At 37.8% G+C, this 14,243-nt stretch overlaps 1 protein-coding gene across 4 annotated transcripts in view; it reads left to right on the top strand.

The window, feature by feature from the left end:
* The first annotated feature begins 220 nt into the window (after window positions 1–220).
* LOC123746477 (uncharacterized) overlaps window positions 221–14,243 on the top strand; it is a 31,837-nt gene continuing 17,814 nt past the window's right edge. Inside the window, exons 1-7 of one of the 4 annotated variants that reach the window (XM_069321747.1) lie at window positions 258–359; window positions 2,459–2,522; window positions 4,314–5,147; window positions 6,575–6,754; window positions 8,278–8,679; window positions 9,318–9,362; window positions 14,132–14,173. In XM_069321747.1, coding sequence (XP_069177848.1) covers window positions 4,321–5,147; window positions 6,575–6,754; window positions 8,278–8,679; window positions 9,318–9,362; window positions 14,132–14,173 — 1,496 coding nt within the window. In that variant the 5' untranslated portion in view covers window positions 258–359; window positions 2,459–2,522; window positions 4,314–4,320. Of the gene's footprint in view, window positions 364–2,458; window positions 2,523–4,313; window positions 5,148–6,574; window positions 6,755–8,277; window positions 8,680–9,317; window positions 9,363–14,131; window positions 14,174–14,243 lie in introns of all 4 variants that reach the window. The other 3 variants (XM_045728014.2, XM_045728006.2, XM_069321748.1) reach the window with 3 other exon arrangements.

The raw sequence follows: 14,243 nt of genomic DNA, 5'->3' as shown, positions 1-14,243 counted from the left end.
TGTGACGTCACTATAACGTCATCATTTTATCTGGACTCGAAGGGGGTTGGATTCTACTAAAAAAGGCCTCCGAGAACTGAGGTATGGAAGCACTACATCTTATTATTTAAATAAATCTTATTATTTTCACAATATTTTGCAGGCGTTTAATTAAGTATGTAATTTAGTATTCAAATAAATATGAAAATATGAAACATTGTTTATTAATAGAGTTTGTAAAGTTAAATTTGAAAGATGTGTATGGTGTTTACAGTGTGGAGCAGACGACGGCTGACCGCAATGCAGTAGTGTTGAGCTCCTCTCCCATGGCTGCCTAGCCCGTTACCTCAACACTTTGCTTTACCCCGGCGTGTTTCACAGTAGGTTTGTGAGGGTGTTGGGAGGTGTGTGGTCGCGGGTGTTTGTCTGTGTGCAGCTGGAGCCGTTTTGGTGTGGTGTCCCTTGGGGGTTAGTGCATGGGGTGGGCGTGGTTAGTTTTGGCCTGATCGAAAAAAAAAAAAATCCAGGCTGATTGTTGTGGGGGGGAAGGACTTTATTGTTGGTACTGTCCCTCTGCTTGCATGTTTTGACAGTTAACTCTTACCTAATTATTGTGTGTCTTAACGTTTCCGTTGAAGAAATGTAGTATGTGTTGTTAATTAATATTCAGGCTAAATCATGGCTCAACTTTTCCAACAATATTATATTTTAAAGGAAAGCAAAAAAATAAAATGTAAAAAAAAATACATTAGGATACTCAATGTATTTAGTGTTTTAATAAAGTTGTGTAATATAGTGCAGTGATCTACTTACTGTACTTGGTTCACAATCGAGGATCGTGCATTCGATCTCTGGGTGGCACATGGACAGTTTGGCATGTTTTCTTTCACCTGATGTTTGTTCACCCAGCAGTAAATAGGTACTGTACAGTGGAACCTCGACTTATGAATGCCCCTACTTATGAATTTTTTGAGTTACGGCCCCTTGTGTCATCGGAAAATTCAACTCGACTTACGACTTTGTTGATACAAATATGGGTCGACGGAGCACGTGGTTCCTGGTGGCACGGGCGACCCCGCTTCAGTTTATCAGACTGCCCGCTTAGTGACGATCGCGCTTGAATTCTTGGTAGAGAATTTCATTGTTTTTCAGCTATTTTGCTTTTTAAACGTAAAAGTAATTATTATACAGTATAGCACACCATAGGTTCCTCAACAATTAGGAAGTCGTGTGCAGTATGGGAAGAAAGGCAAAGTTTTGTTGAAACGACTCGCCCGAATCAAACTGCAGTAGGCCATTGCCATAACCTTTTATAATGACACTGATGTCTCACAACAGACAAATGTTAAAATGTAGGGAAAAAACAAGTATCTATGTAAAGGTTTTTAGTGAGAAAAACAAGCAGTGAGCCACAACCAGGTCCTAGTGGTATGTAGTCAAAACAGGAGTGTGTGTACCCCCAGAGAAGTCATCATTGCCTGATGTTATAATGGAAGGGGACTTCCCTTCCAAACAGTAACACCTCTCCTCTTCCCCTCCTCGCCGTCTTTCATATGCCAACAAGAGGCATCAATAAAGGTAAGCTATAACTTGTACGTACTATAGCACAAAATATGTGTGTGTGTATTTTGAAGTTAATATTTTTTTGTGGAACAGATTAATTCAATTTACATTATTTCTTATGGGAAAATTTGTTTAGAATTACAAATTTTCGAGTTACTCATCTCTGGGAACGGATTAAATTTGTAAATGGAGGAGCCACTGTACCTGGGATTTCGGCAATTGGGCTATTTGGGTGTGGGAACCTTGATGAGCCTAACAGGCTTCCTTTCCCTGACTAAGGGACACCACAAGGTGAATCATAAGTTTACTGATAAAATTATGATTCAATGGCCACAACATGTTTTCATATACTGTTCTGCACCAGCAGCTGTATGTAATGCATATTGATTTTTGTAATGTTATTACATATATTTTAGTAAAGAATTAAATATATTGTAATCTTAGAAAATAAGTATTTTACATACCTGTATTTTGATATTGGTGGATGAATAGATTCAAGTTGCAGTTTTGTTTGAAACCATTCATTAGTTAAACCATGTATATAAACCATGCCGATCTAGACGATTAAGGCATCCCTAAGACAATGCAACCTGCCCTCTCAACTAGTATATCACATTTTGACACAAATCCCTAATGTCAAAAGATAATGTAAAGTACAGTGGCTCGCAAAATTGAGGGTTGCCTGTTTTCTATTCGTGGGTCCTCAGTTAGGTTAGGTTCAGGCAATTTAGTACATAATTTTTGTGACTGACAAAAATGTCACAAAAAATGTTTTGTGATGGGCTAGACAATGAGTCAGTCAGGGTTGGGCAAAATGTGTACTTACTGAGGTGTTAACTTTACTAGGGTAATAAATGTATTTACCATAATACATTCACAAAAAATATGGTTGATAGGCAGTTTTGATTTTTTGCAGGTTTATTTAATTTGAGAGCAATACAACATACTGTACAAGTAAATACATGGATGGCAAAGTAACGGTAAGCTGTGTTAAATTAAAGTATACTTTACACTATAAACCTAGCAGTTGGTATGGTTGATTTTTTGAGTAAAGGTGTTGATTACCATTACTTAACAAATCAAAAACTAAATACTCTGTCGACCATGTGAAGCATGTACGGTACTGCCATTATCACTTTGTGGTGGTCTCTTGGTTGCAATGACAATGGAAACCAGCACAGAATAATTACACTTGGGTAATCACACAATATCCTCAACATACACGTATAAACACATACAAGCAAATAAATAAAAAAATAAATAAATAAATTTACTCATGGCTGACTGCCACTTTTCTCTCCTTTGTCCATTGCAACAATTTTTTTCTCTTAAATACGGTAACACCGAGGTGGGCATAGCATTTATCCCTTGGGTTATTAACTTGATAGCTGTATAATTAGTCAAAAAATAAAAGCTGTGGTCTAATGAAAAAAATTACGTTCATTTATGAACTATAAATGCAAGATTAGTTTTTCTTGAGCCTAAATATTATAATTGGTTTCATTTGGCAAGAAAAGCCAAATTTTGTAAAAACCTAACTATTGCTATGTTATAAAAGACATTTTTAATATTTTGTCCTGTTTCAAAGAGATTTGGCTAATGGAGGCAAGATTGCATTGCAGTTGCTTAAGTCATAGGCAAATTATACCATGAATCACTTCAATGTTCATGGTATTTAACTGAATCTATTAATTTACCTTGCACAACTAAGTTTTTATATGTGTACAGTTCTTGTATTATTTATATACTGCACTGTATATATTTTTTGCTTTAATGCAAACATTCTACTTGTTAGAATAATAGTCACTTTAGCTAAAATTTTAGAATAATCAGATAAATTGAATTTTAAGTCATTGTTTATACTCAGAATATGATATAGAGCAAGGCTGTCCAATTTCTGGTCAGCTGAAGGCCAACATTTTTACCGATATCTTTGGCGAACATCATCTGTACTATGATCAAAGTATTTATTTTTCAAAATGGCTGGCCTCCTTTACTGAGGTGCTGTTGTAAGCTCGGGAAGGTACCGAGGGGTCCTGTTCAGGAATCAAGCATTGAATGTACTGAAACATCTCTTGTTTCTGGTGGTGCCCCAGTAGTGCTCACCTCTGCCCTGTTACCTTCTTTCCCATAGGATTGTGGGGTTTTAAACGAGTGCCTCCAGAGTGAGGAGGGGGGGGGAGGGGCAAGCTGGGCAAGACCCCAGGTTATCTGAGCTGCCATTTGTTGGCAGTCAGGCACATCACAGTTAGGGAATTTACCCATGGAAACGGTTGTTTATCTTGTTGCCCTAGGGGTGCCTAATTTTCTTCAAGCAGTAGTTTTTGTTACACTTATGCCAGCTGATGGCTTCCACAGTTTTGTAGTTGATCTCCAATACCATGCGTACCTCACCTCGTAGAGTGAGAGATTTTCTGGTCCTGAATCATAGTAGGCAAAGGATGGATCTCGGAGGTCTGTTGTGTTAGGCATGGTTGTACCTGAGCTAAGCTAGGAAAACTACTGGGGGACCCACTAGAAAGGGGGCACTGCATATCATTCAGTGCAGGATTTTTGTTTACCTTAATATTATACATCAGTTTAATTTTTATAGAATTTTCATACACGGAGCATGTACAACGGTGAAATTATCTCATAGAATGTAGAATGGTAAGCAACAAGCTTACTCTTAAAGTACTCTTTCTCTTAAAGTAATCCTTTAATAATATCATTTCAGGATAGGATCATTGATCTGTTGTTTACAGAAGATATAATTCCTTTGTATATTACAGACCCACAATGCTTGAAGTAACAAATTTACGAAATGGTGAGGTGCTTCCACACCGGCTATGCCTTTTACGTGTGGTGGGAACACAGCCAGAAGCCACATGTGCTGCTATCCACAACCAGAGTGACAACAGCAGAAATGGAGCATTATGGAAGATACATCAAGGAGGATTCAATGCACTGGTTCCACTTGTTAAAGGGAATAATGATTTAAGAATTATCTGTGGAACTGAAGAAACTACAATACAGGTGGTGTACAAACCATTAGACATACCCAGGTTTATTCGTCTAGTTTACATTACATGTCTAAATGAAGAAAAGTTTCAGGGGCCAAAGGACATGGAACGATCCCCAAACACTGCAGTTCGGAAGATCCAAACTGGAGCCCTAGTTTTACAGACATTTATGGCAGAGACACTAGCAGCAGAAGGATTGGGCCGACGCACTTTTCGTTTTGAAATAGACACTGAAGGAAATCCAATAGTTCATGTTATTCAGTTGCCTTTGACTATACGGGAAGCACACAAATTCACAGAGGAGCGGTTGTGGGAAACTTCAGCTCTGCATATTTTGTCTTCTCACCTATCAGACAAAAATTGCAAGTATGTGGCATTCTTTGGTGGCACCAGGTTCTCAAACCCTGACAAGATATCTCTCAAGAATGAGACAGAAATCATGGCCCTTACTAAAGGCCAAGTGTCACTTGGCGGTGGTGGGCTGGCTTTGGTTGGTACCGGAGCACTGTACTCGTGGGCGACCGAGGTGGATGAAGTAATGGATGCTATGCGGGATACTGAACCTGTTGATACAACATCATTAATGGATTTTAGTGGTGGAAGGTTTGTTTTTTTTAAGTCTTAATTGGATTATAATGTGTGTGTGTTTTTGTTGTTGTTTGTGCATGCGTATGCATTCATTTATTTGTGTTAGCATTGAATAAGATTTAGCTTCTGAGCATGTTTACATTTTGTTTATCACAATAATAATCTTCAAATTTCTTCTCATTTCTTTGTGTATTAGAAACCAGCTTAAGATGGTGATATTTGGTATACTGTACAGTAATACAGTGCAGCATGAAGTGCCTCTTCAACTCTTGCACTTAGTTTTCACTCGAATACTCTACTGTAATAACCATAGTGTTTTCTTGCAAATTTAATTTGACATTACAATCACAATTCCAATAGAGGGAAACGGTCTTGTATGACTAGCTTCTTAAAAAAATCACAGGAACTGATACGGCAGTGCATATTATACATATAATTTATTTTTTTTATACAGAATAATTGATGGACAATTTTATATTTTTGTTCACAATACCTCGCCAGTCAAGATTAAATTAGATCTTTGCCTCGTAAAATATTTTTTCTGAAATTAAGATTGAAATGGAAACTTCTTTGAGATTTTAATCTTTTTTGATATACTTCTTATTAAGTGATAAATTATAACTTCTTATTAAGTGATAAATTATAATTATAGATCACTGCTCCTAAGAGATGAGTTAGCACAGTGGTCCACATCATCACTTTAGCACTTCAGCACAGTGGTCCACATCATCAGCTTACAACCAACGTTCCTGGGTTTAGCTCCTGCAATAGAACAGAATAATAGCTATTATTTCTTTCACTTGATGTCTCTGTTCACCTAGTAGTAAATAGGTACCTAAGAGTTAGGCAATTGTTCTGGGTTGCATCCTGAGTAAGATTAGTACTCACCCTTGGTGAATAGCGAGTACCCGATACAGTACTTGTTTTTTTTTTTTCCAGTATTTTCTATGTAATGAGAATTTTTGTTAGAGCGGCAGAGATTACCGGTAATCCTTAGCCTCTCTTCTCGCCTGCTATTAATCCCAAGGTGGTTGGAGGTTAGTGGTAATATATAGTTTGTGGAAGGTGGCAACACGTTTATCACACATCTTGTACAGTATGGTATTTTTTTATTTAATATTTTAAATATTTATTATTTTTCTATTATTAGTTCATTGTTTTCTCTGATTATACTTTATTTCTTGCACTATTTTGCACAGGTATGTACATTAATAGGATAGATTTTATATTCTGTATTTTTATCTCAAGAGGTTACCTGAAGTAAGTTATCTTTCATTATGTAGCATTGCATTCATATATATTGATTCACATTGCAAAATCTTTTATCAGATTGCCTCCCCCATATTATAGGAAGGACCAGATGTATGTGATGGGCATATTTCGTAATAACTTGCGTTAATTTATGCAACATGTAATTTTTTAGTAACGCATTTTTTCTGCAGAGGTACATGGGGAGCATGTTATGGCACACACCTGGGCTCTGTGCTGCATGAGCTGGCACACACCCTCGACCTGGGCCACACTCCTCATGGCATCATGGCTCGAGGGTTTGAGGATCTGCACGTTTTCTTCACAACAACTAAGCTCACATCAGATTACCTTCCACAGTCGCCACATCACAGGTTTGTCATTTGTATGGGTTTTTCAGTTTTAACCCCTGCACTGTGCACCTGTTTCATGTGACAAATTCATGATGCTGTCGTTAATGAATTATTAACATTACCTGAACAGTTTTTAAGCAAAATATTGCCAAATTCAACAGTTTTCGTTTCAAATCATAGAGAGTGAATAAAAACATTAAAAACATTCAAATATTGCTGAATTAAAAAAATTTCACTCCCCCACCCCCCACACTGAGCACCTTAAAGTCCTATGTGCAGTGAAGTGGTAGATTAGTAATTTTATTTTATAATGGGACATTTTTTTTGGGGGGGGGGGCAAGGCTTTGTTTTAAGACTAAATATTCACATTTGATATGTAATCTTGGAATATCAAATATAAATCTATACTCTGTTGTCAGAAGAGAACTCGGATAAATTTGAAGTTAACAGAAATGTGCTAACTAGAAACTAGGATGTTTATTGTCTATCACAATGCAATGCATCAGACAAAACCAGTGCCGTTCTAATGCATTGGCACACTGGGCAAGTTGCCCAGGGGGCCCCCCATTATTCTAGGGGCCCATGCTGCCATATTGTTCACGAGAGATCTCTCAGCAGAGCTGATAATTTCTCTACCTCTTGCTGGAAAAGCCTGGGATTCAAATTCCTTTTCAAAAATATAATTATTATATGCATAACTATCTGATGATAATCCTGCACTTAAGCACATAGACAGGCCCATGACTAGGCTACAAGTATCACCTAGGAAGTTAAGCTTATATAGGGACTAGATCACATGAAATGTAAAGTGTGAACAAAGACAGGGTCACACACTAAATAATAATAATAATAATAATAATAATAATAATAATAATAATAATTATTACTGTATAAGATAGACAAAAATAGCTCTATCTGACAGCAGGTTACACCTGGAAATTTTGTGATCAAGAGAGCAACTTCTTAAAATCACAAGAAGAATGCAGAAACCTATTATTCGATAGCCAGCACATGGTAGATAAGATGGAAGTTTTCCCAGACACCTGGGTCTTGTAGCTAGACAGTAATGCAAATGAGAGAAAAAAATCAGATGTGGGCTAACTGCACTACAGAACACAGTTGACAGTATTAGGGAGAGAATGTTACACACTTAACAAGGAAGAGAATGAGGTAATAGAGAGAATAGTATATTGTACTTGGGAGAGAAATTTAGGTAAATTATTTGGGAAAGACTATGGTATATATTTTAAATAATATATATGTATGTTCATGTTTTTTGTTTTACTTGTTTATAGCAACTATGTATCAAAGCCAAAATGTAGAACTGTAATTACAGTATTCTTGTCCTTCAAATAGGGAACCTCTAACATTGATCCAGTGATCTAAGGGGGGGGGGGGGGGTGATATAGATCATAAATAGAATGAAATTGGATATTCAAAGAAAGCCTACTTGACCCATCTACATTTAAACATTGCAAACAGTTGATTATATGCAAATGAGTGAATGATTTAACCAAAATCAGCACACATTCTGTATCTTTCAGTTCAATTATGAGGCAGTCTATGTCAAGTTCATTGATCAAAGAGTCTGTTACCTTCACAACTGATTTTGTGCGAAGAATCCCATTGGACAACATCAATATGACTGTTGAACCTCCCAAAGAACCTTTAGCATCAAGTGGGGTCTACAGCCCTCCGATTCTCACCAGAAGATGTCCAACAAAGTTGAACAATTCTAACTCTGAATCTATCTCGCCCTTGACAATAGAAGAATCGTTGTCTCCTTCTCGAACGCATAAGAATGCATGTAGTCGCACACTTCTCAATGCACCGTCTCCAAATATAACAAGCAGTCTTAACAACAACAACAAACTAATGGAGAATGATGGAAGCAAGTGTCGAGCATTCTGGGCAAGGTCAAGTGCTGTATTATTGGCATTTCATAAGTGAGTATCAAAGTGAGTTACTTGTGTGGTGCAGGCAATAAGTCATAATAACGTAACTGAAAATTAGACAACCAACCCATACATCTGAAAATAAGGTAAGTGATGACATTTTGGGCTGTCCTAGACCATTGTCATGATATTATTTACAGATTTGTGGGTTGGGTGTCCACATATGTGATGCTTTAAATTTGCAAATCTTGGTATTACTTGTAATTGTACATATAGTTCATTGAAATTGTACAGTTACTTGTAATTGTACATATATGTACAGTAATTATACATATAGTTGGCCAAAACCTTCATTGGTTAGGAAAGTTATTGGCAGGAGAAAGGTCTGCCAGTTCTTTCCGATATTTTTTTATTGTGTATTTCAAATTTTAGTACTGTCCTATCTAGTATGAATTTGGCACATAGGCTGTTCCACAAGCTTATGATCATTTAAGTGAAAAAATGTCTCCTATTATAAGCTTTGCATTGGCTTGGGGAACTTTAAATTGTTGCCCCTTTGTTTATATAATTTTTGAATTTAAAATTTGTTAATAATTTAGTGACTTTTTTTTTACATCTTGCATAAGAGTATACTGTGTATGTACTGTATTTGTTTGAAACGGTTTCTAACCTGATTTTTTGGGGGGCAGGTGGCTCAACGTTGTGACTGATGGAGATGCTCCTGAATTGAAAGGGTAAGAATATTTGTAATTGCACTAGTTGTAATTTTGTTTACACTATATAAATTAGAAATGGTCCCATTGTACAGTATATACATTTGTCTTGATAGTAAGACAGTATCTGCAGAATTTTTCTGAGGCACTTTGATTACTAAGCATTTGAAACTAAACATTTAACTAGTCAGGTTTTAATTAAAAAATTAGGTAATAGAAGAGCAAAATGCAAAGTTTGTTTATTAACGTGGTGCACAGGAAGCGAAAGAGAAAAGTTGAAGCTGAAATAAAGTAGAACATATAAAAAATATGGATTATGGATCTCTCTTAACAAAAAGACAGCTTGTTGATGAAAATAAGAAGGAAGTGGAGAGCTTTGATTCAGGCATGATTTAGGCCTTCAGGCATGATGGGAAGACATGAAACAGACAGCTGAGAAAGATTGGCCTGTGAGATGTATCAGGAAAATTCTATAATTAGGAAGGATATTGGAAAATGTTGTCGATAATTCCTTTGGCCTGTTTTATCTAATTTTCCAGTTTTATATATGTTCTGATAGTAAATACAGAATTAACTAGTCAAATACCTTAGTAAAATTTTATAAATTGATTCTGAATATTTGTCAGATTGATATACTGTACCGTGTATTGTTTACACAATTCAGACATACAACTGTTACATAGGTCTTTAATGTCTGTATGTAAAACTCGCATTTACAAAAATAATTGCATGGTGTTATGTGATGAATTCCTAGGGAGCATATTTATATCGTGGTGAAAGTGTCAAGTCAATTTCCATACTAACATGGAAGCTAATTTTTGTGCTGAGAGGTGATAAAATTACAACCGTGGGAGCTAACCAGTTAGAAGCGATTCACAATGTCCAGGAAGATTCTGCATATACAATATCTTCAATATAAATGTAGGTCATACATGTAGTGACATGTAGTTAGCAGTCCCCGTGGTACAGTGGTAAAACACTCGTCTGGCGCTTTGCGAGTGCTTGGGCCTGGGTTTGTATCCTGGCCCATGGAGGATTGATTGGGTGTCATTCCTTAATTGTAGCCTCTGTTCACCCAGCAATGAATGGATACCTGGTGGTTAAACGATTTGACGGGTCATATTCTGGGAAAAATTAGGATTAAGGATCTGTCCGAAATGCTATGCGTGCTAGTGGCTTTACAAGAATGTAAGAACTCTTTTGTGTGTGTGTGTGTGTGTGTGTGTGTGTATATATATATGTAAATATATATGTAAATAAAATAAATTAAATAATTATTTTGTAGGGGTACAAGGCTCTTCATAAATACATAGTACAGTACAACCTCGATTCAATGAATTATGACCAAAACCAATTCATTGCAGTGAGGGATTTGTTGCAGCCAGAAATGCCTACAGGATGCATTTCCCATGCTCTATGAACTGATTTCACCTAGCAAAATTTACATTTCAACCTGTAATAAAATCTACAACTACCAAATGAACATGCATCTTTGGTCATTGTGTAATCATACCAGGCACTGGAGCTAAGTTGCACTGGAGAACATTTAATCACTGCTTATCTACTAAGAGGCTCAAACAAGATTATCATCCATATATAAAACACACAGGACAAGCCTGAGGGTGAGGAAAACCCTGTGGTAAAGGAGGGAAATGTTGATGGTAGAAGGAATAGCATTTTGTATCAAAGAACTCTGGCATTCCTCTACCTTGCACCAGAGTTACACCAATCTCTGTAGTGGGCTGCAGTGTTGTCCCAAAAGAATAAAGCTTTAAGATTACCTGATCAAGATCACGTTATTAGGCCCCCACAATTTGTAACTGTGTATGAATAGAAAATCTGGTTGTCAAGGCTCTTGGCCATCTACACTTCTACCTTAATCCTGTAGCAAGGCCTCACTCAAACCCAGTCAGGGAGTGGGTGGGTACTGTGTTGATTGTTGATGCAAGTAGTGTTGATGTAGAACTACCAACTGCCACCCACTAATGGTAATTGTGACATGGGGAAAGGGAAAAGGGCTATTTGGTACTTCCAGAGTGCTACTTGGTGGTCATGTGTGATCTTTGAGCAAGTGAGAGGGCCTTTACGTTATTGCAAGAGCATTCTTTAGGGGAGCCTCATTGTTGGATTGAATGTTCTTCAGTGCTGCCTAGCACCAGTTACCTTGTATGTCCCTCCAGAGGCATCTTGAAACTGACCCTGAGGTGCTTGTACATACTATATCCTTTTTTTCTTCTAACAAATGTATTTTTTTTTTGGGGGGGGGGTCCCTGAAGTTATCTTGGTGAGATTACTCCATGTTAATGGATCACATCACTTGCAGAAGTTCTGTTTGGTCTACTGGGGACCAGAGCCAAAACAACAGTATCCTTGGACTTGATCCATCCTGCAGGAGCCATGATCTTGTTGTTGCTCTTTTATTTTAGTATTATCTTTACATACTGTACATGTTTTCTCTCGAGTTGTCGTGTGGGCGTGTACTGACAGTTATCTTCTCTGGTGTGTTCAGGAGTTAGTTCCTAAGCAGCCAGGCCACTGCAGTGAAGAGCTTCACCCTGGGCTATTCCAGGATCTTTGATTCCTCTGATTGGGCCCTTGACTGGGGGCATTCCGTTGGATGTGCTGGGGTGCACTGGGGTTTGCGTGGTTGTTTATACGTGTGCTGCAATAATCATCCATAGCCTGGTTGATTTGGCTGCATTTGGTGTCCGTTCTTCCAGTGAGTGGCCCCAATGCCTGTGATTCCTGCTTGGTTAGCAGCTTTCAGGCCATGGCAATCCTCTCGTGGGGTCTCAAGCATAGTCTGTTGTGGATTGGGCCATCAAGCCTGTGCTTGCCTAGTGTGTGAGCTTGATGGGTGTCCATCTTCGCTATTTGACAATGATCATTCTTTCTATCTCGGCCATGCTGCATGTTGGGTCGGTGACAACTATGACCCTGAGTCGTGGGAGATTTGTTCTCACTGGGTCTGTTCTTATAGATTTGGCTTTGGATTTGGAAATTTTTCAGGCAGCTGACAGGTGCCTTTTCAGGTGCCTGACAGCTGAGTTGACAGCGCTTTGGATTCGTAGTCCTGAGGTTCCGGGTTCGATCCCCGGTGGAGGCGGAGACAAATGGGCAAAATGTTTTTCACCCTGATGCCTCTGTTACCTATCAGGAAATAGGTACCTGGGAGTTACAGCTGCTTTGGGCTGCTTCCTGGGGTGTGTGTAACAAAAAGGAGGCCTGGTCGAGGACTGGGCCGCGGGGATGCTAAGCCCCAAAATCATCTCAAGATAATCTCAAGATAAAAGCTGCTGCTTTGCAACTAAGCTAGGTTTGCTCGAGTTGGGCAATCACTGCATATTTATCACCTGGATGCCCCGGCATTAACCCTTTTGGTGTTAAGGGACCCGGAATTGGAGATACAGATATTGGTGACTCTCCTGCTGGACTGAGTCCAAGCCTCTGCTTCTTTTCCCTGCAAGTGCGGTTCACCATGCTTCTGGTCTTTCCACATGGCTCTGGCGCTAGAGTGTCTGAGGGTTTCGGAGCCACGTCAAGGGATTAGCTTGGAGTTGTAGCTTGGTCGTCTTTGGAGATGGTCCCATTCACTTCAAAGGTCCTGCCTGAGACCGAGGGAGACCGAGACCGACTGAGGGAGACTGAGAGTGACTGAGAGTCCTGGGCACCGTTCGTTATCCCTTCTGTTTGGATGTATGAATAAATGGTCAGTCTAAAATTTCACTAATAAAGTGAATGCATGAGGCTGTTACTATAATGTGCAGAATAAAATATTGATAGTACTGTGTATGTGAGGAATCACTAAAGGCAAGATTAGTGGGAGACCAAAGATGGATTCTTACAGTATCTCTCCTCCCTATAAGGAAAAGTATTTTGATATCTGCGTAATTTTTCCTTTACACAATTGGTACCTGTTATATACAATAACTATTCCTTTAAATAGTTCAGTACATATCTGCTTTAATTTTCTGTTATAACAAACACATTAATGTATTCTTTCACCATCCCTATAAACTGCAAACAAATTCTTGACATTTGTTTTTCCATTGTATCCATCAACAATAAATATTCAATGTTCATGGCTCTTCTCATGTAAAAATTACACTTTATGATCTATACATTAAGGTTTTTTGTTTGTGCATTCGATGCCCCATCAGTAAACATTAAAATGTTTGTATTCATTAATCTTTAATCTGTAAATAATAATTAGTTTTATTCCATTCTTCATAAAATAAAATAGGACCTTGATCCCTGCATTAATTGTCTTTTAATTTATTTTTTTAATTTTGCTGGCTATATTCAGCATTCTTTGTTTCTTTTTCCAACTTCAAGCAAATAGATGTCTTCAACATAATTCTTATCAACAGTTTTTGACTTGGTGGTCATATTCAGTATTCTTCCTATGAACATCTTGGTAGTATAGTAGTCGTGATGTGTACACTTAGTGCTCATAGTTGTACACTTTAGCTCTGTTCTTTTACCAGGCAGGGTTAATACACAGCAACAGGTGAACAGTCAGCTGCAAGAATCTTTAATATATGGAGAATTAACTGAATTATCTCAAGGACAGAATATATTCACTAAATAACATGAAAATTCCATTCCTGGTTCTTACTCTTCTGCTAGAAAGTGCTGTTAATGTCACCAACACTATTTATCAGAGTTGTACTTGATTTAACTTGGTGTTACTTTTCCTATAATCTCATTAAATTGTCACATTTTGTTTAATATATTTCATGTATTATAACTTTAATCTGTGTTTAATCATTTTTCCCTTTCAATACTAGCGTAACTGGCCATGCCTTAAAAGTTGGCTGTAGTCCAGCTATGTGAGTAGCTAGCTGACTTGGAAGTTTCACGGTTGTGCGTGTCCTCATGATGTGCAATGCTTTTGCATTG

Source organism: Procambarus clarkii, chromosome 10 (genome assembly GCF_040958095.1).
Source record: "Procambarus clarkii isolate CNS0578487 chromosome 10, FALCON_Pclarkii_2.0, whole genome shotgun sequence".
Lineage (NCBI taxonomy): Eukaryota > Metazoa > Arthropoda > Malacostraca > Decapoda > Cambaridae > Procambarus > Procambarus clarkii.
This window is presented reverse-complemented; position numbering and strand designations above follow the sequence as displayed.